The sequence below is a fragment of the Zalophus californianus genome, chromosome 3 (assembly GCF_009762305.2).
Source record: "Zalophus californianus isolate mZalCal1 chromosome 3, mZalCal1.pri.v2, whole genome shotgun sequence".
NCBI classification, from domain to species: domain Eukaryota; kingdom Metazoa; phylum Chordata; class Mammalia; order Carnivora; family Otariidae; genus Zalophus; species Zalophus californianus.
Window position 1 is genome coordinate 1,119,130 of NC_045597.1, and position 25,017 is coordinate 1,144,146.

Below are 25,017 nucleotides of genomic sequence, written 5' to 3' on the forward strand. Positions count from 1 at the left end.
GCTCCTGGTGGCTGGGAGGAGGGGGAGGCTGAGGCCAGGTTCCCGCGGGCTCACCCCCTGGCCCAAGGTGCCCTGGGAATCTGTCCACCACACCAACGGCACGTTCACGTCCCTGAGTTCTGAACACGGACTCACAGGCCTATCAGAGCTGGCAATCCTGGCAATACACCAGTGTCCTTGAAGTTCATAAAAATCATTTAAGGGATGGCTGGGTGGCTCAGTCGTTAAGCGTCTGCCTTCGGCTCAGGTCGTGATCCCAGGGTCCTGGGATCGAGCCCCGCATCGGGCTCCCTGCTCAGTGAGGAGCCTGCTTCTCCCTCTCCTCTACTGCTGCCCCTGCTTGTGCTCTCTCTCTCTCTCTCTCTCTGACAAATAAATAAATAAAAATCTTAAAAAAAAATAAAAATCATTTAAGTGAAGAAAACCGATACGCAGTCGGCTTGTATGGTCGTTATCAGAAGACCGTGATCTCTGCTGGCAGTTGAAATACTGACAGTAGCTCAGCCACCCCGGACACATGCCTCTGGGAACTCCTCGGGGTCCAGAGACCCCAGCTGCGGCTCTGGGGGCGGTGAGCCTCACGGTGCCGGCCGGCTTGCAAGCTGGAGGGGGGCCCGTGCCCCGCTGGGCAGCACCCCGAGGGCGTCCTCCCCTCCACGGGAGCCCGTCGCCTCGGGTGGAGCCGGGAGCCCGACAGCAGGCGGGGGTCTGCCCTCCGCACGTGGTCGCTCAGCTCCCCGAGCTGCCAGCGCCCCAGGGACAGTGCCATTGCGCCGACCTAGGACCAGCAGCCAGTTCCAGTCGGGGCTCACCGCTCCTGCTCACGCAGGAGTTCACGTTTCTTAAGGAAACGTTAAAATCCAAGGGTTTTTGCGGCCACAAACACGAAGCCTTATGTTCTCTGCCACCTGTCTTTGCCTGTACCCGTTATCACAAGTTTATTTAGAAAGGAAAGACGGAGCTCCGAGCCAAGACTCAAGATACGCCCTCCGTCTCTGGGACCAGCCGTCTCTGACAGACACGGTCATGACACCGAACACATGTGGTTCCTGGAGACAGAAGAACGGGAGCCATGAGCATCAGAGTGGCTCAGACTGACTGCAGGGCGTCTGGAGACAGGGGAGTGTGGCGTCGTGGGGCCACTCAGCGTCATACAGCCCAGACGCTGCAGGGACGCCTAGAGCCTCATCTGGGACGGCTCCGAGCGAGCGCTCCTGGTGGCGCCACGCCACCTGGCCAGCCGCCACTCTGACCGCCCAGCCTGCGGGCGACGCTGCGGGGCCGTCACAGAGGAAGGGGAGGAAGGTGTGCGAGTGGCACAGGGAACTGGGGTTTCCCCACGAAGCCCGCAGTGAGCATGAGTCTTCCCACCTGTGGCATAAACGCGCAGTGCGCTCACCTTTCCACATCGTTCTCCCTATTTAAGATCTCCATGTAGTTGTCCTTCAGCCGCAGGTACGTGAAGCCAAGTCTGCAAAGAGGAGGGCAAGTCAGAGCTCAATTTCTAGTTCTGACACTCCTCCTTCAGACATTATTTAAGTCTGGGGAAAGCTTTCTTGTCAAGAAAAATAACTGTGGTGAAACAGAGGTTGCGAACTGAATGAATTACACACTAAGGAAATTAAAATAGTGGTTTATTCGCCGTCTCAAGAAACTCTCCCAGAGTGAACAGAATTTCTGACCTATCCCGCCTTCGGACTGGTAAGCGTCAGCGGGTTCCAGAAGGACAAGGGCGGGTGTGTGGACTGGCCCCTGTAGGGACCCCTTCTTGCTTACTGAGCAGCGGGGCTCTTAGCCAGGGTCGCCATGCCACAATTACAAGGACCCGGGGAGACTGTCAGTCTCCAGGACAACCCTCTCACTGTACTGATAAGGGAACCATGATCCAGAGCCAGCAGCCAGTCAACAAACGTCTGCAGAGCGTGGACCACGTAACCCCCGCTCCTCCACCAGCACACCCGGTGCTGTGGTGCAGAGACAAGGGCATGGCTCCTGGACGCCAGGAGCTCAGAGATGGGGAGGTGGACGTGTCAGCCCCACACCGCTGTGGCCACAATGATGCAAGGGGGCCATGGGACTGTAGGGTGAGGGTGTCCACTCGCCCCAGCTCGAGCCGACAGGCTTCCTGGAGGTGAGTCTACCATGGCTGGCAGGCACAGCCCGTCCTAACTTCTGAGCGCTCGTTAGGACGGACAAAGACAACTTGCCGTAAAGTGCATCTAAGACTGTCTGCATCTTTAACAGAAGTGAGGAGAACCACCCATTTAAGACTGTGATAAAGAAAATCCATAGCCAGGGGTTTACTCCGAACAGACATAAGCAACGCGCCTGAACAAGAATTTAGAACAACAGTCCTAAGAATGCTGGGCTTGGAAAAAGCATAGAGGACACAGAGAAACCCTGTCTGCAGAGATAAAAGACCTAAAAACCAGTCAGACCGAAATAAAAAATGCTGTAATTGAGAAGCAGAAGCGACTGGCTGTAATCACAGCGAGGGTGAAGAAGCAAAAGAAGGAACAGGTGATACAGAAGACGGGATTATGGAAAATAACGAAGCTGAAAAGACAGTGACGGATTCCGGCAGTGTTAACGGCTGCTTCTCACGCCGGTGGCAGGCTGTGAGCGGGAGGGACCCTCGCCCGCCAGCAGGAGGTGGAGGACACGGGGCACGAAGGCTCCACCTGCCCGCCCACCCCGCAGCAAGGGTCCCGGGCACAGGGGCCACCCCCGGACGCTCCAGGACCGGCCCACAGTCAGGGACGACCGCGTCGGCACGGCCCCCGCGAGCCAGACCTGCCCAGAGACCTACCTCTGGACACCCTCGACGAGGGCCACCTCGTCGGGAGAAGACGAGATGTACACACAGGATTTCCCCGAGTCTGGTGACTTCCTCGGGCCGTCCACGTCATCGTCATCCTTCACCTGGATGGTGTGGCACAGACACAGGGCCCGGAAAAACAGCTCTTCTCGCTCCTGTACAAGCATGGCACAAATCCCCCCCAAATCTATGCCATATCATCTTCAAGTACACAGAAAACACGCAGAAGACAGGGAACAATAAAACAGCACGTGCCACTTGTGGGGCTCAGGAGCCATGAATTAGTCTCGGGTCTGGTGCTTACGGGGGGAGTGGAAGCGTGGCTTCTCTTCATTCTCTAGCACTCCTCAGTAGGGGAGGGGAGGGCACCGGTTCAAGGTCAGAGGAGGTGAACTCGGCGTCCGGGAGCCTGGATGCCCTGGGGGAGCCCTGACCGCCTTCCCAGGGGTGCTGGGGTGTGGCCGAGGCCCAGATGGGCCACAGACCACAGGTCCTTCCTCTGAGACTGCCCCGAAAGAGCAGTTTCCATGTGGAAACCGTCTGAGGCAGACGTGGCAGGGGATACGGTGCCCTTGGTCTCTAGGAGATATCACTGCGTCGCCTGCTAAGGTGAGCTGCCCTGCGTCCCCAGGGGACCTTGCACAGGGCTCTGCGGTCACCAAGGTTTTGGGAATGATCTTCTCACTGACCATGTGACCATGGTGAGGGGTCACAGCACCTCCCGGAGATGCTGAGGTCCGGAGCCACAGGACTTGGGCATGTGTGCATGTGTGCCTGTGTGTACATGCGTGTGCATGTGAACACATGGGGCATGTGTCTGTGTATGCATGTGTGTGTACGGGGGGCGTGGCCACCTACCCTGGCGCCGGCGCCCGGGGAGGAGTCGATCATGTCGATGCCAGAGGTACCGGGGAGCACCTGCCCGTTGCACACGGCGTGTGGCACGTACACGTGGCCCTCGATGCAGCACTCCTTGAACTCCATGTTGTTCTCCGTGAGCGTGCCAGTTTTGTCCGTGAAGATGTACTCGACCTGCGGACACATGGTGCCGCTGCGTGGGGCTGGCCAGGGCTGCATGACCTCCTCTCAGAGAAGGAGCCACTCGCCAAATCAGACCCCAGCGCAGCCTCGCTTCCTAACATCAACATTCCCCACAGGAAGGGGCCTCTCCGGGCGGCCCCCCCCACACTGCTGGGGCAGGCGGAACCGCACGCAGGCCAGCTCCCCAGCCTCCTCCAGCGTCTGCCAGGGCTGAGCGGTCCCGATCCAGCCGTGCAGGAGGTGTAGGCGAGGGCTTCGCTCTCCCCAGGAAACGATGGTTTTCCTGTTGTCTCTCAGTCTGCGGATGGAAGCACTGCATGGAGCTGGTCTGCCGCTTCTCGGAAAGAGAGACTCGGGGCGGGGGGAGTCCTGAATCCTCTCTAATGAGAAAATCAAGGATACAGGGAGGATAAACCTGAACTTCCTCTGTAAGGTCTGGGAGGTCAAAGTTCACAGTACCGTTTAGGACACAAGAATCAGAACTCCAGCAAAAGGGCAAAACAGATTTCAGGCCGAAAACCATACCCAGTGTTAAGCTCTGCACTGGGCCCGATTCTGGTTCTGTGTGCATCAGGAGTAACAGCGGAATTCTGGACGACAGAACAGTGGGAGGGTGTCCCCACCGGCTGAGACCTGCTCGCTGCCCCCGGCACACGCACAGGAGGCAAAGTGTAAGGGCCAAAGTGCAGGAGCGCAGGAAGCAGAGGAGACACACCGGCCAAGTGTTTCACGGTCTGCCTTCTTCACTTAGTCTCAGCAAAATGTTCTCTTTTGTCTTAATCCCTCTGCAGAAAATGCCTTTTCCCTGGGCGCCTGGTTTTACAAGTAAGCTGGGAGGACACAGCAAATGACCTGCCATCCAAACGCTTGCCCAAAACACCACTGAACCTCTCCCTGTGCTCTGGACAATTAGGAGCAAGAAGGGAGCCTGCGTGTGACAGGTCCCTGGCACAGTGGCTATGGTTTTTGAAGTAACCGCCACCTGACTTTTTTCAGAGTGTGGATCAACAATAATAACGAACATCTCGGGAGGCCCCATCTTTTTTTTTTTTTTAAAGATTTTATTTATTTGAGAGAGAGAGAACACGAGTGCAGAAGTAGGGGGAGGGTCAGAGGCAGAGGGAGAAGCAGACTCCCCACTGAGCAAGGAGCCTGACATGGGGCTCGATCCCAGGACCCCGAGATCATGACCTGAGCCGAAGGCAGACGCTTCACCGACTGAGCCACCCAGGCGCCCTGGAGGCCCCGTCTTCTGAAACAACTTTCCACAAACCTCCAGAATGCCAGTGTTACAAGATAATTTGAGTCAAATTCACTGTACTAACCACCGCTCCACACTTTTCTTGTTACAGAAAGATGCTTTCCTCTAAGAATTTCTCAGGAAGACACAGCATGAACTGTGTATTGTTGCCAAGGATGTGAACTACGCAGACGTAAAGCTATTCTAGCGCCGGTGACCGAGTCAGGGTTTCCGTGCGGCCGTCTGGGAACAGACCACAGCCTGCAGAGCGGCATGCGCTGGAGGGACGCCCTGAAACCCACGCTCATCAGTAAGCAAGTTCTCTCTTGGTAACAAGTACCTGTGACGCAAGGGGGTGGAGGCAGGGGGTCCCCAGCTACGTCTGAGCGTCTATTTACAGACTGCCCTCTGGGGCAGATTTCAGCGGCCAGGCTAAAACGGCCCTGTTTGTGGGGCGCCTGGGTGGCGCGGTCAGTTAAGCATCCCATTCTTGATTTCACCTGAGGTCATGATCTCAAGGTCGTGAGGCTGAACCCCACGTCAGGCTCCATGCTCAGTGAGGCATCTGCTGGAGGTTCTCTCCCTCTGCCCCTCCACTCCCTGTTGTGTGCACGTTCTCTCTCTCAAATAAATAAAATCTTTAAAATGGCCCTGTTTGCAAAACTACTCCCCCAAATTTCTTACTTTTTTTTTTTTTTAAATGAGTGAACTACCGTTTACCAAACGCTCTTTAGGAAAGGGTCAGGGCCAGAGCGGCGGGCCTTTCCAGAGCTGGTGTCCCAGGGAAGCAGCAGCTGAGGTCTGGGTCTAGTGCACAGGCGCGCATAGGCTCTGCCCCTCATCCAGGCAGCCTAGTGCACACCACAGCTCTGAGGCCCCATTCAGCACAGGACTGTGGCAGGGCAGGTATACGGAACCACGCCCATTTTACAGATTAAGACACTCAGGTGCACAGAGCTCAGCCACCAATGTCAGCAAACAGCAGGGCTGCAATGAGGTGTCTGAGGTCTGCGATACACCAAGCCACTGGAACGCTGAGGTCTCACTTTGCTCATTTTTAAATCAAGGAAAACTGCTCACTCTGAGTTCAGAGAAGGACATCTGGCGTAAGAGCTGAGTGCAATGCTTGTAAAGTAGAGACTCACCCAACTTACAGCGTTAAAACCCAGAATGAGCACCACTTACACAAGGCCATGGGTGAGCTTGTAGCAACCAGCTAACGCAGCTGATGCTGCATAAACTGTGTATAGAAAAGCACTATCAACTGTCATATAAATAAAGTTTAAAAAGCCAACGTGCTGTTGTGTTTCATGAGTTGTGGGATATGCATCTCTAGGGGTGAATCGAAGTAGAAAACTTTTCACTGGACCACCCGGATAATGTGCCCCCGTGACAGGGATCACTCAGAATCCACGCGCCTGGGAAGGGGACACAGAGGGACGCGCTCAGCCGCAAAGCCGGGAAGAGGGCGCCGCACATACTGACCTGCCCTAATTCTTCATTTAAATCCGAGGTGTTGACCAGGGGCCCCTCCCCTGTGTCCTCGTCAAACATTTCTTCATCCCAGGTGATGAAATACGAGCCCAGGAACTTCTGCATCTCCACCGTGACGTACATGGACACGGGAATGATGTAGTTGAAAAGGACCATGAAGGCCAGGAAGTCCGTGAACGCCCTGAGGAACTGAGAGAGCGCCGCGTGACTTCCTGCACCCCCTCGCCAGCATCTCAGAGCTCTGCTCGGATCGCACGGGTGCTATTTACAAATACAGGCACTCTCTCAAGACAGGACGCTGTGCCGGGTTCTAGAGGCGTTCATGCTGCACCCCTCCTGAACTTACTGTGGGAGCCAATCCCTTTCCAGACCGTACACTCAAATACCCAAATAAGACAGCAGCAACCAGGGTAAGGGGGCAATGGTTATACCTTCCGAATCTCTATTACAAAGATGTCGTCAGTCAAAACCTCACATTCTCCTGCCACGTTTTCGTAACAATGGCCGACAGGGTGTTTCTGATCACTGCAAAGGGGGGCATGTTCCGTACCAGGTTCCTCTGTCTTTCTGACTCGGTTTTCTGATTATACCACGGCTCGTCTCGGAACGGTTCACTCTGCCACACGTACTTGAGGATGGTGTTTATCAGCGCTTTACTGATCAGAATGCAGAGGTACACAATGAGGAACACGTTCATGGATCTAAAACACAAGACAGCAACAATACTTAGTGATCGCTTGCTAAAGAACCTTTCTCACTCGCCAAGACAAACGTACCACGAAGACGCAGAGCAACATGTTTTAAAGGAGCCCCCCACCATCTGCTGGCACAGCAAGAATGAGAACAGAAGTTCGCATGTATCTGAGTTCCTCCCGTGACCACAGGCGTGTGCTTCTAGGGGCCACAGGGAAGGTTTTGAAAACCGGAGAGTGGTGCACGCGGCCACGCTGCTGACCACGTGGTCTGGGAGTCTATGACTAAGGACATCCAGAAGTCAAGTCTTCTGCCATGAAGTGTCAGCCAGGGAGGGCCAAATTTAGAGATTACCACCAGGGAAGGAGGGAGGGAGAGGCCCTCAGAACCGGAAAAATACTGAATCCCTGGCCAATGTCTTAGTGGATCTTGTGAAAAAGGCTTCATTTTCCAGTATCTATTTCTGAAACCTATTCATCAGTGTAGACATCTAGAAACAAATCATTCTTGCGTATTGAGAGCCAAATCTCCATTTTCACATCTGGTACAGCCGTCAATGGACAGAGAGACCCATGATCACGCTGAGACCAACTTGCCGAGAGCAGGCAGAAGTGACCCTCACAGTCTTCCCAAAGATCCCCAAGTCCTGCATAGCTCTGAATTAAGTATTTTATAACCACTTCAAGTCAGGGATACACATGAACAAAAGGCAAAGAAGACAAAATTCTGGGCCACGTTTTCTCACAAGTTCAACTCTATACTTGGTTTGTCATCGTAAGGATTTTACCATTGCATGAAAATAACACTGTTTTCTCTGTTCATGCTTTCCTCAGGAAACAACCCAAAGCTGAAAGTGACCCAATTTTGACGTTTTCCTGAATCGGTGAGAGGAGTTGCCAGGACTTTGGCCATCCACACGAGGGAGCCTGCAGACGTGGGCCGAAGGTGTGTGGTCACTTGTGTCCCCGCAGAACAAGACTGTCTATCTAACACCCAGTGTGACCAGCTCCCTAGAGACCACAACGGAATTACTAATCGAGCCAGAAGGAAAATGCTTTCATGTCTATAGGGGCTCATGATGGTTTTAGGTCATGGAGCTTTACGCACTTCCAAGGGGTCCCGAGACTCACTTTTCTACAGCAGATCGTTTCTGGGATTTCGACTGATAATTTAATGCCATCTTGGTTTCCATGCCCGTGTAAATAGCAACACCTGTAAAGCAGGAAAGTCAACATCAGAACAATAACACAGGCGGATCTCGCCTTCACATAGGAGGTCACACACAGCAACAGTAAAACTGAATTGTGGACAAAACAAATCATATTTTAAATTTCATTAGACAAACTAGATGTTCATAAAAAGAGTCCCACAACAGGACCCTTCAGACTAAAGAAATACTTTTTTTTTTCCTGCAGAGATTAATCTCTTTTTCTTGAAAATCTAATCTGATTTTACTATATTGGGTTTTCTGAAACAGGGCACACATGCATATTTTTAAGTTGTCTCAATTAAAAGACAAAAATAACCCATAGAGATGGGAGATACCACCAGAGAAATGCAGCCTTTAAAAGAAATCTCCTGCGGAACTATGTTGTGTGAGTTCTCTCATGGACATAAATTTATGTTTTTGAGTCAGAAACTACAGACACTCAATATGCAAGGACCCTCAAACACCACTGCCTCGTGGGGGGTGGCGATCCACCAGGACAGGTTTTCTTAGGCTGATGACCCCTGCCACAGAGCCCAACTCGGAGCACGGCGAGATGCGTTCACAGCAGCACTACGGACTTTAACTGCTCAATGCACCCTTAATTTTAGAAGCTGTTAGTAATAATTCACTAACTGAGACACTAACCAAAGATCTTCTCGGTGTTCTTCAGCGTGGCTCCTCTGAGAAGCAAGTTCTCCGACCCCAGGGGCCTGCAAAGATAGGAGCAGCAGAGTAGGGCAAGGAGGCGGACAGAAGAAGGCGCTCCAGGATGGGAAACCGAGGCCTGTGCCTAACAGACCTGGTTTCAAGAGGAAATCATTTAAACGTGGAGTAGCTTATATTTGGTTTATGAAAGTCAGTCTGGCTCCATGTGAGACTGTGGCCTCCAACCTGGGAGGTAAGACCTGCTGTGCAGAAAGACCTGGCAGGTGGCTCTTCGCGGTGCCCACTCTCTGGCGGGGCCTTGTCAGGAATGCGGGTTCCCAGCCCACCCAGACCAACTGAAAGGCCCCAAATTTCTGAGAAGGTGGTGTCTGTGACTCAAGAGGATTCAGCTGTTCCCACCACATCCTCAGGGAGACTCCACGAGTCTTGTGAGATCTGGTCTTACTTTCAAACATGGGAACACTGTGTGCATTCATCCACACGGCAGTCAAACCCACAAGGACCCTCTGCGTGCAGGTGGCCTCCAAATCTGGAGCCTCCTCTGCACCTGCTACTTCAGGGAAGCAACAACCAAGGAAGTTAAAGACCACTCACGAAGAGCAAGCGGGCCCTAAGCACTCAAGACTCAACAGTGAGCAACAGGCCGCGCCTCTGCCTTTAGGGGTTCATGTTCTCGGGACTCCCCTGTTGGTGGATTCCTCACTGCTTCTCACTTCCTGGCATTAGAAGAGAGTAAGAAGCAGAACGCGACTCTGCAATGTTGTTGCTGTCAGCATTCTACTGATTTCATTTGCAGGGTGAAGGGACATGTGCTCTTGATTTTTCAGTGCACGAAACGTCGCATCACCACAGTAAGCGCAGAGCCTACTGAACGCCACGGACTTAGGCGTGCTCCGTCTAGTTAGCTGTCGCAGCTCAGGGCCAAATCCGGCTGAGGACGAGGGCAGGAGGCTGCTGCCCAGAGGACACCTGACCCGGCGCGTCTGCCCAGGGCAGCTCCGTGGTCTTGGCTCTCATGCAGGGCCTGACTGCCACAGACGCTCCAGGGCTGCACACTCCTGTCTGGTCCTCTTACAAGGACTGTCAGCCTTTGCAAGTGGCATGCTTACAATGCCCGTTGAACGTGCTTATGAAAACAAATGGCCCTTTTAAAAGTGTCTTTGGGAGGTCAAAAAATAATTTTAAAAAGTACTTTGCTTCTAGTTTGGACAGGAGGACAAAGAAGTACCACTCTGAATGGATGAAGAACTGGGATATATCATTCATCACCGTTCACATCGCGAATTTATAAACACCTGTAATACCCAAATATTAAAAGTCTGCTGAATAGTGAGTACTTAAAGAGCAAAGCAAGAATTAGTATCAACATGTGAAATATATTAGTTATGACCTTCCCAAGCTACTCAGCATTAAACTTTGTCTGAACGTGAAGCAGGAAAAGCCAACAGCGTTTATTTCTTCTGATTCATCCCAGCGGCACTCTGAGTAAATCCAAATCTACTTCATCTTCCAGCAGTACTTCTCACGAGACCCAGAAATGCAGGTTGTTTCTGCACAGAAACTAGGAACATCCTGTAGACTAGCATCTGTTTCGGGAAGACCACGACTGTGCCTCCACAACCTCTCAGAAGCACCGTGAACGTGCTGATGGAGCTTGGTCATGACTCATGAAGCACACAAACCATTTCCACGAAACACACAATTTCAAGAGGGGCCCCAGGGTCTTACATTTATTACCATCTATCTCCTACCGAGATTATTTCTACTTCTAGGCAACCGTTTTCCTTGACCCACAAGGTAACACCAGGACATCGACAATGTGGAGACGGCTTAAGTGGAAAGAAAAATGATTTCTCCAACACAGGAGAGGCAGGGGTTACAGAAAACGTCAGCTCCAAATCCTACTCCAAGTCAACTTCCTACCCTGTCCATCTCGATTACCTCGACAGCAAGGACCCACTAGACCTGGAAACTATGTCCAGACGACACACCCACAGGCCTGGGGACGCAGAGAACCAGTGCTGGATGAGAGCGAACCACATGCGTCTGGCACCAGCTGGTTCCGGGGCACTGCCCACCTTGTGGGTGCGGGTCCTTGTCACAATCTGTGGGTGTGACGGATCCCAGACTGCTATGATGAAGCAGGTGAGCACAGCCACCTGCCACCTACACGGTCCCTAGAGGAGACACATCCCCTTAAATCTAGAGAGAATCTAGAACCAGTGCCCCAGTGATGATCTCGAGTAGATGATACACTCCAGTCAAATGGCCTCAAGTCAGAAACGGCTCAGCTTCACAGCAGAACCTCATCCATAAAGGCTGAAGGGCATTTCTCAGGGGGCAGTGGCTCACTGTCAGATGGGTTCCTAACACTGCTTCCCCTGAGCGCCATCAGCTTGTTGGCACCAACAGCTATACTCACAAGAGAAACCAGAGAAGACAGCGGGAGCAGGACCTGGACCTTTGCTAAAGCAGAATTCTACTTTCCAAACCCAACGGAGCAGCAACAAAGATTACAAACAGAATTTGTAATCTGATAGCACGGATGACAACAGCGCCGCTGTCCTCACCTCACCACAGGGTCGTTCCGATCGTTGTAGACGTTGATGCGGCCGACGAACCTGGCAACAAGAAGTCAGATCAGTGCCGTGCAGCTGGGGCGGGAGGCGGGCTGGCCACCCGCCGTCCGCACCGGTCTGCAGCTTCCAGGGTGGGAGCCTGCTCCGCTCCAGGGCTGCGTTCCTGCTCAAAAGCTCATCGGCTTCCTCCCCATTTCTTCTTTTACTTTCTGTCCTTATTAGCCCATGACTCCAAGGATTTTCCTTAAAACTAGTTCCTCAAGTTACAGAAAAATCACTTTTTCTTCAATAAACTTAGTTCCGTTAAGCCAGTCCAAATATTTGCACAAATAGCTACAGATTTTAATGTTGCTGAACATAAAATATATAAGAATATTAAGTGAACTGTTTTATTTCTGGCTTGGTCTTAATTTTTAAGCAGTGATGTACATGCTTTCCAGATGGGCGGGGTGGAGAGCAGAATAGCAGCTGGGGTGGGGGGAGCGGTGACGCCAGGGAATGCCGCCCGGACTTACTTGTACAGGTCGGGCTGGGGCTGCTCACACTCAATCGTGGCGTGTAAGCCGTCTATATCTTCTGCCGTATGAAACCCCTTCGTGTCCTGAACAGCATAGTGGGTCTGCGGATCGACAAGAACAATGAATTCACAACCCAACAAGGGATGTTGTGCCTGTACCAGCGCCTGCTGTGCCTGTAACTAAGCCCGAGTCCGGAGCCTCCGTGCCGTGTCAGAGAGAACTATGAACACGGAAGTCATGTACCAGTAAACGCAGACTAGGGTGTGGGGTTGTTAACAAGTTACAGAAGCACAAGGCGCCACTGGCACACTAGCCCACTGCCCTCAAGCCGTGAGAGAGCTTCTTCAAAACGGGACATCTCCATCTGTCCCTGTGATGGCTACCCGTCAGGAAACAAATCTAGGAGTCAATGTTCCTCTTACTCATATGCTGCCTACTGTGTGCACAGGGGCTGTCCCTGGCATCGCAAACTGCTCGGGCCTGGCGCTCTCCCCGCATGGCCACGCACTCGGCATCCACCGACAGCCCCGCAAACCTAAGCGCGCCTCAGACCCTGGTGGGCTCGCGGGACATCGACTGCCCGGCCGGCCCCCAGTTTCCGATGCAGTGTGTCCGGGGGGCCCGAGAACAGCATTTCTAACATGACTCAGGCAGTGCAGATGCACCGGCCCGGACGGCATCACCAACGGGAACAGGTGGGCTGGGAGCCCGAGCGTGAGAGCCTGTGGAGACAGCGCATCTCTGAATGTCCGCTCATCTTCCCGGCAATCAGGTGCTGGGCGGGAAAGGGCACCACAGGTCAAAACAGGCGGGAGATAAATCACAGCAGCAGCGGCTTTTAGAACTCGCTGGGGGCCCTACTGTGCACCTGGGACGTCGGGAATTTTTCTAAGTACATCCTACAAGAGCCCCTGACAGGTCTGTCTGAAAACTGCAAAGGTTAAAAATGCCTGCCCAAGGTCATACGGGCCGTGACTGTGACGAGTGCAGGAGCCCCAGTGTCTTTTACAGGAAGAGCTCAGTAACTCCAGCGCCCAGGCCCTGGTCAAATGTGCAGATATGAAGTCAGAGAGCACACAGGGCACTGAGCACAACCGCACGAAAGGTGCTAGCCATGCTGGGGCAGCCCTCCTGCAGGATGGGCACGAGGGGCCACCCGGTGCCAACAGCCAAGGTCCACGTGGCTCACCGGGTGTCAGGGACACGGGAACGTGATCCCCACACTCAGACACCTGACACCACAGTCACCTGGCTCTCCCAGGGGCTTCCACCCCCCACAAATACCATCGATTGTGCCAGAATGTTAGCCCTCTTGGGATGGACGCCTACATAGGAAAGGTGCCTCAAAAGTCCCACAGGGTTTATACAATGATATGAATTATCCATAAAAGAAAGAAAATATCTCTTTCCCACCATTGAAATCCCACCATTAATTGCCATTGACCAATGCCTCAGACATGGTTGGGTCCACTGAGCCATGCTCACCAATTTCTTAAACTCCTTGGAGGCTCCCATTGTTTTAAAAATAATGAAATCTTTAAATAGTGATATATTCTATTCTTTTGCGATTGTTAAAGTTTTGTAGCACCAACTGGCAGTACAGAATTCCATTCTAAGAAATTAATTCTAAGTTCAGAAAATCCTTATTAAGATATTTGAACAAAAGGACACTCATTAAAGTGATAGTCCTCAAAAATCTAGACTCTCGTGTGGCTTTTCACATAATCCCATCTAGTGAAGACACTAATTTTGACCAGTAAAATGAAAAATTTCCAAATTCCCACAATCTACTCCCTGCATCCTGGTCCCTCCACTCAGTGACACAGCTAAGAACATGAAGTCATTTCTGTTAACCAGAGTGGGCTATGGACCCTGAGGGGGGGCCAGGCAATGGCGGGATGTGGGGAGAAGCAAAGTGAGGAGCCGTGTGGCCGGCCCAGCTCCCCCGGTTTCTCCGTAACCCCTGGGAACACTGGGTTTGCAACCACGGTGCTGCAGCGGCTGGCCACACAGCGTGGCTGGTGCAGTGCCCTGTGCAGGGCCCCTAATGAAAGGCACGGTACTTTGTGACTGGACTCTCCATCTAAACTGGCGGTGGTCACGTGGCAGGTCCCATCCCCGCGGCTGCTGGAGAGGAAGATCAAGTCACAGGGGAAGGTCTCGTCCTCCTTGACCATGACGATGTCCCCGACCTGCAGGACAGACAGACAGCCTCGGTGTGGCGGCCCCTGCGGTGCAGGGGCCTCGGTGTCTGCAGGCAGAGGTATGGATGGGGAGGCACTCTAGGGAAGGACTGTGTGCCGGGATTCTGCCCAAACCATGGAAAGACCAGGTGAGGGTCTCGAAGGACCAACTTTAGACCCACGGAGCATCAAAGCGTATTATGATGGAATATTCTGCACTGAAAACATAGACAAACTCCCATAACCCGATTATCCTTGACTGAGCCCAAGCCAGACAAGCTCAAGTATTTGTTAATGAGTCTGAGTGGGAATTATTCCTGCAGGAAGGTGTCGATCTAGAAAATCCCTTCAACTGGCAGGTGTGAACAGCTGTGACGTGGGGGGTAGGGGTTCCTGAAGCACAGGAGGGGATGGGACTCAGAGGAATGGACTGAGTGGAGGACCAGTCCCCAAATGCAGCCTATGTGATTCCATTTATGCCGTGACGGTCTTGAGATAACGTGATCTTAGTGACGGACCACTGGAGACTCTTCCTGAATGGCCTCGGGCACCTCTGCTGGCCTGGCCCTGTCTCACGCTGTCCGTGCAGAGCCCTCTCGGCTCCAACTGGCCAGCTACAGAACAGACATTTCCCATAGGAGATCAAGGCATTAAAAATGCAATTTTCTCCTGGTTGATGCTATTTAGGTCTGTTTATTAAAAGTATAGAAGGCTTTGCCAAGGAAATACGGTCATTAAGGGGAAGTACATGAAGGGCCTAGGGTCTGAATTAGTCTGTTAATATGTGCACAGGGCCCCACCAGCATTCCGTTCCAGACCCCGTGACGGCCAAGAAATCATCACCAGTCCAGGTAAAGTGAGGGGAGCTCAGTCAGAAGTCCTAAAACACCTGGTCAGGAAAACTTACAAAATAAAGAAGATGCAGGAGCACCTGGCTGGCTCAGTTGGTGGAGCATGAGACCCTTGATCTCAGGGTTGTGAGTTCAAGTCCCGTGTTGGGCATAGAGATTACTTTAAAAAAAAACTTGAAAAAAACAAAAACAAAGAAAATGTTGCTTAAAATCTTAAAAATACATAGAATAGTGTGTATGATACGTGTTGGAATAGGCCAAATATGGCCACGTGCTGGTGACATGTGAGCAGGCCTTCGGGTGGGTTTTGGTTGGGTGGGGTAGGGGGGATGGGGTGGAGAGGGAGGGGAAGTGCGGGTAGGGAGAGGGGATGGGCACGGGGTGGGGGTGGGGCATGGGCACAGGGTGGGGGATGGGCACAGGGTGGGGGGATCAGGGGCTTCAGAGGTGATACGCAGCCGGGCATCAGGAGGAGGCAGGAGGGCCCAGCCGGGTTCTATCCCTGGGCTCACAGCTGACACTCCCCAGGGACAAGCCTTCGCGTCCACACCGCGGGCTGGGGCACACGCAGATGCTTCCCAATGGCTAGTGCAGGTGTGAAAACCAGCCACGTAAGTGACATAATCAAACGTTTAAGCAGACACCGATGCGTCAGTTACACACACAGCTCACTGCAACTGGGAATGAAAACACAACCTTCAGTGAGCTTTCCGTTCCTAATCTCAGAGTTTTCGTTCTAGAACAAGTTTTCTAAAAGCGTCCTAGAGCTTCCTCTGTCCTGACTGGTTGGAACAATCTCCTCAAGTCCAGGCAACCCTGATGGGGTCTGCAGAATTAAACTGCTCTAAAAAAGAAAGCTCATTACAACTTAAAATGAGGAAAATTAAAGTTAAGGAAATAGTGGTAGGTGTTTAGCTTTAGTGAGAAGGGTTTAGGGATGCAGTTGGGACTATATCCAGTAAAGAAGCAATTCCAGGCACAGGTATGGCTAAATTAAAACCCTGCTGCATTGCTGCTTTTTGGCTTTTAACTGTTCCTGGTTTTGGCTGAAGAAATGCGCCAGTGTTGCTTACCCTCAGCTTTCGGCTCTGCTTCCGAACCAGCTTGCCGTGCTGGATGAAATGCACAGGGCACTGGTTCATGGCGTTGTCCGCCTTATGGCGAAGCCAGTCCTCATAGCCCTAAAGGGGAGAGAAGACACGCCCGTGTGGTGGAGCCGAAGGCCGCTGAGGGCCCTCAGCCCTGAGCCAGCCAGCCGCGCTGGACCTGGCTGGATGGGCCACGACCGTGGGTACCCACTTCTTCACAGCCCCTGACACCTTCACAGGCTTCTGGACATTCTCCCGTGGGACACGTGTCTACTGTCTGTGCTCGACCACTGGGATGGCCACGCCTAGCTGCTCACTGCCAGCGCCCTGGCCGAGGCCTCACTCAGGCAGGAGGACCAGGGTGGGGGTCTCCCGTTCCCCTTCCTGCAGGCCCAGGCGTGAGCCTCACCTGGTTCCCTGACCCAGTGAGTGTGTCACAGGCCCCACAGCACATGCGTGCAAATGTGTGTGGGGGGGCGCTCAGAGGAGAAGGGTCTGAGCCGACCCCCAGGGGATGCTCAGCGCTTGCCCAGAAAGGAGGTGGTGACACCACAGTAAATGGCATGAGGGGGCAGGATCGCTCGTGGGTGGGGCCAGGGGCCAGGGCCAGGCCGGCCTGGAAGGTTGAAGATAGTGTGGGGCATGCAGAAAGCCAGGCAGGGTGGGCAGCCCGGGAGGGCTCGGGGCAACTGCCCAACTCACTGAAGTCGCTGGAGATTTGAACAGAGGGGGTCAGATGCGTTTAGCGCCCAGGCGGGACGAGGCACATCTGGGACTAGCAGATGCCAGGCTCCCCAAAGGGGCTTCCTGAGCTGCAAGGAAGGGAATCGGATCCCCTGTATGTGTTGGCTGGGGTCACCAGGGAACAGGGCTGAGGAGGGGAGGGCTGAGGGCATCTGAGTTGTCCAGTGTAGGAGGTGTCCTGAGGTCGGGAAAGGTGAGGAGGAGAGGGATGGGGGCAGGTGGAGGGGTGGGAAGCCAGGGGCTCACTCATTTCAATCACGGCACCTTCCTCCACCCCCCCCACACACAACAAAAGTGCTGCCCATTGCCTCACTGAAGAACAATCTGTCCCTAGTTTTTCTTCCCCAAAAAGGCCTGCAATGAACATCCCAGGACACATCGTCGGATCTCTGTGGTCTATTCTGAGATGCATATAATACACACTAACTGCATTCACGGCCTCCACTCCATCAGTTATTGCCAAATGGTTTTCCAAGATGGCGCCAGCATGCTCCCATCAGCAGCAGGTGCATGCGCTTGACCACATTATCATCTTTGGTTGCTCTTCAGGCTTTTACATTTAAAAGACAATCTAATGGGTATGAAGTAAAATCATTTTTGTTCAAGTCTGTATTTCCAGATTACTGGTGAGTGAGATATAAAACCCAAATTAAAATGAAGACACATCCTTAAATGCTCTTCACCGTTCTGTATTAAAAAAAAAATACTTGCACAGACATTCTCGTACTGAAGATGAGCGGGGCTGGCAGAAGGCGGCCCAGAGGTGCTCTTTACACACACACTAGAAGGTAACCTGATTCTGTTCTACGTTTTTTCTCAATCTAGAGAAAATCACTTTGCGGTACTGACATACCACTGTCATCCAGTGGCTGTTCTCAAGTAAAATACATGTTTCGTATTCTTTATTTTTATCTAAAGACAAACACCAGGAAAGCATGGCTTTGTCAGCAAGAATTGGATCATCAATAACGTCACTAGAGGCTGCCATTTTACAAATTATCCAGATCTCCCAAATGAAAGGTCGACCTATCAACCCTGAAATGCAAACATCATTAGGTTCAACAGCCTGCAGCAGATAAGGGACTTGTTTCTGGAACATATAATGAAGTTCTTGCAACTCATCAATCAAAAGACAAAAAACCCAATTTTAAGATGGATGAAGGATTTGATGACATGTTTCTGAAGAAATACACACAGACGGCAAATAAGCACGGGAAAAGATGCTCAATATCGTTAGTCACCAAGGAAGTGCACACCAAAAGCAGAGAGCCACTCCGCACCCACACGGAGGAAGACGGCGCCCTGACAGAGGCAGACCGGCGGCTGGCAGGGGCTGGGGTGGAGATGCCAGGGACTGCTCGTGGGCACAGGGCCTCCTTCCGAGGGGATGGGAACTTTCTGGATCCAGACAGAGCTGATGGCTACAGCACAGAGACGGCCAGATGAACAGCGGACATGACCGAGACACGTCCTTATCCCTGTCAGCGACTGGGACCGGGGAGAAGAGCCCGAGGCACACCATGAGTCAGGAGTCCACAAGCTCGCTTAGGAAACCACAGCTCGGGCCCTGGGCACAGCTGGCCCTTGCGGTTCGGACAGTCCTGAGTGTGGACAAGCTAAGAAACTCTTCTGAAAACCGATTCCATCTCTGGCTGGTTCCGAACATGAAAACCTTGGCTTCCTCCTCAGACTCACAGGATGCCGCCCTAGGGGCTACGTTATCTAATCTCTCTTATTTTAGCTCAAGTGTCAATCCATGACAATTACCAAAATGAATTTCTAGAACTTAGCTAAATTTCCTGTGAACTAGCTGAAGCAAACCGATCATCTTGCTTTGGATAAAAGGCGACATTACATCACAAGATGTCCACAGACGGTCTTACCTGTTTGATAGCCGTGACCGTGATGACGAAGAACAGCGGAAGCCCACTGGTTACGGGGCTCGTGGGGGTGTCGATGATCAACTGCAATTAAAGCAGAAGGATAAAGCCACCCTCAAAGCACATCCTAGTGACTGAGGACAGACTGGCTGGCCTACGACACCAACAAAAACATTTGCTTTCGCTTGTTTTAAACTCACTTTATCCCCTCACTACAGATAAATCAGAGTAGAGGGTAAGTCACCCTATTTACTGCGAAGTGAGGGTGGTTTGCTCTAGTTCAGGGACCTGCTTAAGGAAACCACACTAACAGCGGAAAAGATGGAAGCCTGACTGTGGCGTGCATTTTATTTTAATTCACTGCTCTGCTTTTGGTCCCACGCACTTCAATTACATTATTTGAATAACTTAATGTTGGGGACATTCTAAAAGTCCTTCTGCTGTATTTTGCATGATTGAGAAAAATGAGATTGCCAGTCTTAAAACACATCAGATCCCTGCTCCCTCACTCAGACCCCACTGTGGTTTTCTCTCTTCTCGCTCTCCCCACGCGCATTTAGGAGGAGGATCGATCCATCCAACAACGCTCTTAGCGTGCCTGCTCAGTTTCCCCTAAAGATCAGGGGGCTCCTGATTTCCCCTCGAGGACTGGAAGGTGGCCAGAACCAACCCCAAGGCAGACTGTTCACATGTCTGTTTCAGCTTAGATGCCTCTCTGAACCAACACACTTGTCCATGAAGGAAAGAGATGAAGGGCTCCAGGTCCCTGCTCCTTCTCGTTAGCAAACCATAGTTAATCTCCTGAGCATAAAGTGTTGCTTATTTAGACTTTACACTTGAGGTGATAAAAAAAAAAAGACAGCTGGCCTTACCTGTACCAGAAATATGATAAGAAAATAAAAGTTGGCTATTCTTCTGAATTGTTCAAATAAGTTCTTGGGTATGAAGTTCCAAAATGTGTACTGTATAAAAGAAAAACCAAAACGTATCATTTTAATCACATTTTACTTTTTTATAGTGTTTACTACATGAGGACAGCACTGGATTTCAAAGCACAGAATGTTTAGTTTTAGGTACAGAACTCACAAGTCAACATTTAGGGTGCTCTGTGGATATTTTATCAATTTGTTGACCACAAAAATGAACTGCTAACATAGAACACATACTCCAAAAGAGCACGAGTTACCCAACCCCAGGTAATTCCATGTCCTACAAAGTAGCTTAACAACACCATTAAAATATGTTTCGTAAAACGTAAACCTCTGATCGTTAACACATACATGCTCGGCGTTCCTCCCTGACTACTGCCTTCTCTTCTGTCTTGTGAAAGCGTCACTAGCTGGTCACAGAAAGTGACACTCCAAGTCAGCATCGCGAGGCCGCCGTGTCCCAGGGTGCACACGGCCCCACACGCACCTCCTCACATGCAGCGAGTAGAGGGCGGACAGGGGAGTCCTGGCCACCACCTACTCTCCAGACTTCTCATCTTTGCCTCAGGAGGACAGTTTGCTTGCCTTCTGCGTTGAGAACAACAATGTCCCAGATGTCATTACCCAGTAAACACTGTGCTGGTGTTTGTCTGTTAGCTCTCTGCATACTGCCCGACCCCACCGCGTCTAGCCCCCCAGCACCCTTCCCTTCCATGTCCTGCCCGACCCCACCATGTCCGACCCCCCAGCACCCTTCCCCTCTGCGTACCGCCAGACACCTGGCATCTACAGGCCATATGTTTGGCAAACATTTCTTCTGTCAGTGGCTTGTCTTTCTAATTCTTAACAGTGTCTTTTGAAGAGCAGAAAATTTTAAGTTGTGAATTCAACTGTTTGCTGCTGGCCTTGCTCTTATGGTTAAGTCCCACCAGGTTCTGTTGGGAGTTTTCTTTGGGATTTTCTCCACAGACCTTCATGCCACTTGCCTTGTTTCTTCCTGCCCGGTCTGCCTATCCTGCACCCCTTCCCTTCCTCACTGTATTAGCCACAACATCCAGTAAAGCCGTTGAATGGGGTGGCAAGAGGGAAATCTGCATCGTTCTCAATCCTAGGGTGAAAGCATCTCAGTTTTCGCCATCAGGGGTAGTATTAGCTGCGGGTGTATTACAGATGCTCTTTATCAAGTTGAAATTCTCCTGCATTCCTGGTTTGCTCAAACTATTCGTCAGCAATGGTGTTGGATTCTGTCAAGTGCGCACAAGGCTTTCTTCATCTGAGTGCAAACAGACTGGGAACCAAACAGCAGGTCTCCTGGTCAGAAATGTAGCCACAGACACTAAGAGAGGGTAGAGAACACAGAGCTAGATCTTCTTCACCTCGGTTTCTCCATTAGAGAAAGACAAAAACAGAAACCCAACCCCTACCGCAAATTTTCCCAAAATATAGACAATGTGTTCCCCCCAAACCCCCCAAAAAAACAAAAACAAAAAAGCCATGTTTTGAATTCTTAATTTGCTACCCTACCTCAGGATAATCTGGCCACTCTATGGAATTCAGAAAATATTTACTCTTTGTTCCAGTGCAAAACACACGGCCTCTGTGGAGTCAGACCCCATAACCAACCTGGTCCTGACACTTAAAAATCAAGTAAACTTTAGCGAATTATTTCAGGACTGTGTTCTAGTTTTTCACGTGTAAAGTAAGCCTACTAGCGTGAGCCCTGGAGCAGTACGGCTGGGATCAAAGTTCTGGCTCAAACTGGTGCTGAAGACACGATGGGGACATTAAAATTCCACAGCTTGACCAACAGTGCAAACACTAGCAACCTTGTTATATTTTTAAGAAAGATAAACGTTTTTTCTTTTAAATGGGCCATAATGAAAAAGTCAGTCACTTTCCATCAACTTTTAAAAGGAATGTAAGTCATTAGGCAGTCACAGCATTTATGCCTCGTTTTTGTGTTTCTGTGACCAGCCTGGAATGATCCGTGATCCTTCACAGATTTCCAGACCCCAAGATGGAACTGTCTTTAAGGCCCCACCCCGTGAAACCGACCTACTGCCTAGCACCCACATCCATACTCACTAACTGTGAATCAAAAATGTCCCCAAGGACCTATAATATGTTACTCAGTACCAAAATCACATTAATGGAAAAAGCTCCCACTTAAAACCCCATCTTCTGTCTCCTGAAGTGTCTACAGATGAAAACCCCGTGCTGTTCAGGATCTGCTTCACAACGCTGGTCGAGGATTGTGGGGTCCCGGGCGGAGCCGCTGGGGTGACAAGGGCGTGAGAAACTCATCACACCACTGACTTCTTACACATTCTTGAACGTTTCCACGTGAGAATGCTTTCATCTTATACGTGTAATGAAATAAAACAATGTCACCTGCTTCCGAATGGAAGAACCCTAGGACATCACGTGAACGTCTGGTCTTGTCCTATTTGAGTGTGCCATTTCTGGACCCCTTTCAGCCTCCCAAATCTAGTGTGCCCAGGGCTAGCTCAGATTTGGAACTGAAAGCCACTTAAATGATTGCTTCCTGCTAATCAGGCGTGGAGAAGCCACACAAAGCTTAAACATTACACCTGGTAATCCCCTTATTTCACAGGATAAATCCACCGTAATGAGTCATTACTGCTGATTATTAATGCGGTCAAAAAGAGGGTCACTAATTCTGGATGGTGTATGACAAGAAAGGTGAAAAACAGTGAGCTAATCTGAACGTGAGCGGGTGTGCGGGCAGATGAGCCCCACACGGGCGGGATACAGTAAACGGGCACTGGGGTGACACACGAGAGCCGGCAAGCAGAGGACGGAGGGGCCGCCGCACACACTTCGTCCTCCTTACGTCTGGGGAGCTGCGCGTCTGTGCGGACACGGGGCCACGATGTCACAGAATCCGCGGCCATCCCGGCAGCAGGCAGCGCGTAGTCCTGGGGTCCCCGGGCTCAGTCACATGCCCGGGGCGAAGGGAGGCGGCCAGAGCACCTCCCGTCACCCCAATGTGGAACGGCATGGGAAAGCCGCTATTCCTCGCTTTTTGCTCACACTGCCAACGCTTCCCGCGGGAGGGTCTGTGAGCAGGACACCTGACCAGCACCCAGCTGGGTTCTGCGGTGGTCACCATGGTTCTGTGAGCTGCTGGGAGTGTGGATCAGGACAAAGAAGAATGTGGCCCACCTGGTCTACCCCAGAAACGTGGTGGAAGGAAACCGGAGATAAGCCCTGGGCACTGTTCTCTGCTGACCGCCGGAAGGTCGCACGAGAACATGTGGGAAGCAGCCTCGGCCCTGCTGGACCTGAGCACAGGCCAGGCACCCAGCCGTGCATGGAGCCCCTGATCGCCCCTGGAACGTATCAGTGCACCCGGAGTTGAGCTTCCTCGTTCATGTACGACTGGGAGACCGGGATGTAGAAAATAGAAAATTACACCCCATTCTGGATCCCTGATGTTAGAAAAATGAGTGTGCATCATGATGGGCAGTGAGAGGTAGCGCTGGTGCTGTGGGTACTGTGGGGAAGGTGTGGGCACAGGGGCAGACACGCAGCTAAAGATCAATCCACGGGCTTTGTTCTGAGGCTGGTTCTTCTCCAGTGGGCCGCGCTTCACTCAGAAGTCCGCAGGAATGCTGTCCATCCACACCTAATTGGAAAAGGTGATCTTCCCTTGCCCAAGATCAAAAGTGACACACCTTTCTGGAAGGACTGACAGTATAGCTTGAGCCTAACGTCTACCTGTAGTGTCCTGAGGTCAGAGCTGGGAGCCACACGCATTCTGTGCCCCAAAGTACAATCTCGTGAAACTGCTGAAGCCGTGGCTGGTCCTTCTCTCTCTTTTTTTTTAAGATTTATTTATCTATTTATTTGGCAGAGAGATAGAGAACACAAGTAGGCAGAGTGTCAGGCAAAGGGAAAGGGAGAAGCAGGCTCTCTGCTGAGCAGGGAGCCCGATGCAGGGCTCAATCCCAGGACCCTGGGGTGAAGGCAGCCGCTTAACCAACTAAGCCACCCAGGTGCCCTGACCGGTCTTTCCCTTGAAGCTGGGATCTGCTTGCCCGTGAGCTCGAGCAGCCGCTGGGTGCGGGGCTCTGCACGTCGTCAGAGGCAAAGGGAAGCGGACGCGCCGGGGAGTGGGCTCTTGTTTCTCCTTCATCCCAGACACCTGCCCAGGGTGTCTCCCAGAAAGGAAATCGAACTCTCATCAATCACTGAGGCCAACATCGGCCCACCCATGAAACAGGTCTAAGTCGAGCACGGTGGGCTGGCTTTTTCACTCCCGTGTGAAAGCTCTCCGACTGAATACAATCAAGCTTGCGGTGCAGAGTGAGGCTTCTCTGCCTGGACAAAGTCCTGGTGGTCTTTTAAGATAAATGTGGTCTTCCCAAGAAAACGTACATACGTTACAACACACATTCTCCACACCTGCTGGGACTTAGGTTTTACTAATTAAGTTGTTTTTTCCATACACCCTGAGCTGTCTTTAAGTGAAAGCAATTACGTGCTCTACATGCTGGCAGATGTCACGGCTACTGTCCACCTCGCCAACAGAGCTCGTGCGCAATCCTTGGCCTTCTGAGAGCCTCTTCCGTACAGGCTCTGATTAGCCGCAGAGGCTGTGCTGTACGTGATTTCTCCTTAAATTACACACCATCATCCCCCCTGGACGGGCGTTGAGCCACTGACCCCGCCTCTCCGAGGAAGGGCGAGTCCTCTCGGAACAAAGAGGAACGTGGATGCAGGGCCCCTCCCGCTCTGAGCGGAGACACAGGCTCCGTCTGTGTGGCCTCAGTCTGACCTGCCTCTTGCAAGGATGTTGACTCAGTTTTTCCTGCTCCGAAGGAGCTTTCCTGGGAAGGACTCATTGTGAAAAACCCCGGGACGCTGCAAGTCTGGCTCAAACGCTCCTTCCTCCACCGCTTTGTCAGAAACCGAGACAGCGCTGGTAGCCCTGGTGTGGGTAGGGCACCTGGGGACAGTGGGTGCCACCCCAGGGAGAGAAAAGGTGGGAAGACGACAAAGCACCTCAAAATCACTGCGGGAGTATTTGAAAGAAAAAAATGAAAGTAATAAACTGGCT

The 25,017-nt window shown here is 51.9% G+C and overlaps 1 protein-coding gene across 10 annotated transcripts in view; it reads right to left on the reverse strand.

Moving 5' to 3' along the window:
• Positions 1-25,017, reverse strand: part of ATP11A (ATPase phospholipid transporting 11A) — a 116,751-nt gene that overhangs the window by 36,726 nt on the left and 55,008 nt on the right. For 8 of the 10 annotated variants that reach the window (XR_003519066.2, XR_003519067.2, XM_027589024.2 and 5 more), the window contains exons 3-15: positions 19,878-19,967; positions 19,009-19,089; positions 16,367-16,474; positions 14,323-14,451; positions 12,257-12,360; positions 11,733-11,783; positions 9,142-9,206; positions 8,417-8,498; positions 7,144-7,294; positions 6,585-6,782; positions 3,677-3,850; positions 2,810-2,973; positions 1,400-1,471 (exon numbers count right to left, since the gene is read on the reverse strand). Coding sequence is in view for 8 of the 10 variants with exons in the window: in XM_027589024.2 (XP_027444825.2) it covers positions 1,400-1,471; positions 2,810-2,973; positions 3,677-3,850; positions 6,585-6,782; positions 7,144-7,294; positions 8,417-8,498; positions 9,142-9,206; positions 11,733-11,783; positions 12,257-12,360; positions 14,323-14,451; positions 16,367-16,474; positions 19,009-19,089; positions 19,878-19,967 (1,469 nt within the window). In the remaining 2 variants the exon portion in view is untranslated. Of the gene's footprint in view, positions 1-1,399; positions 1,472-2,809; positions 2,974-3,676; positions 3,851-6,584; positions 6,783-7,143; positions 7,295-8,416; positions 8,499-9,141; positions 9,207-11,732; positions 11,784-12,256; positions 12,361-14,322; positions 14,452-16,366; positions 16,475-19,008; positions 19,090-19,877; positions 19,968-20,703; positions 21,302-25,017 lie in introns of those variants that run through there. The other 2 variants (XM_027589030.2, XM_027589029.2) reach the window with 2 other exon arrangements.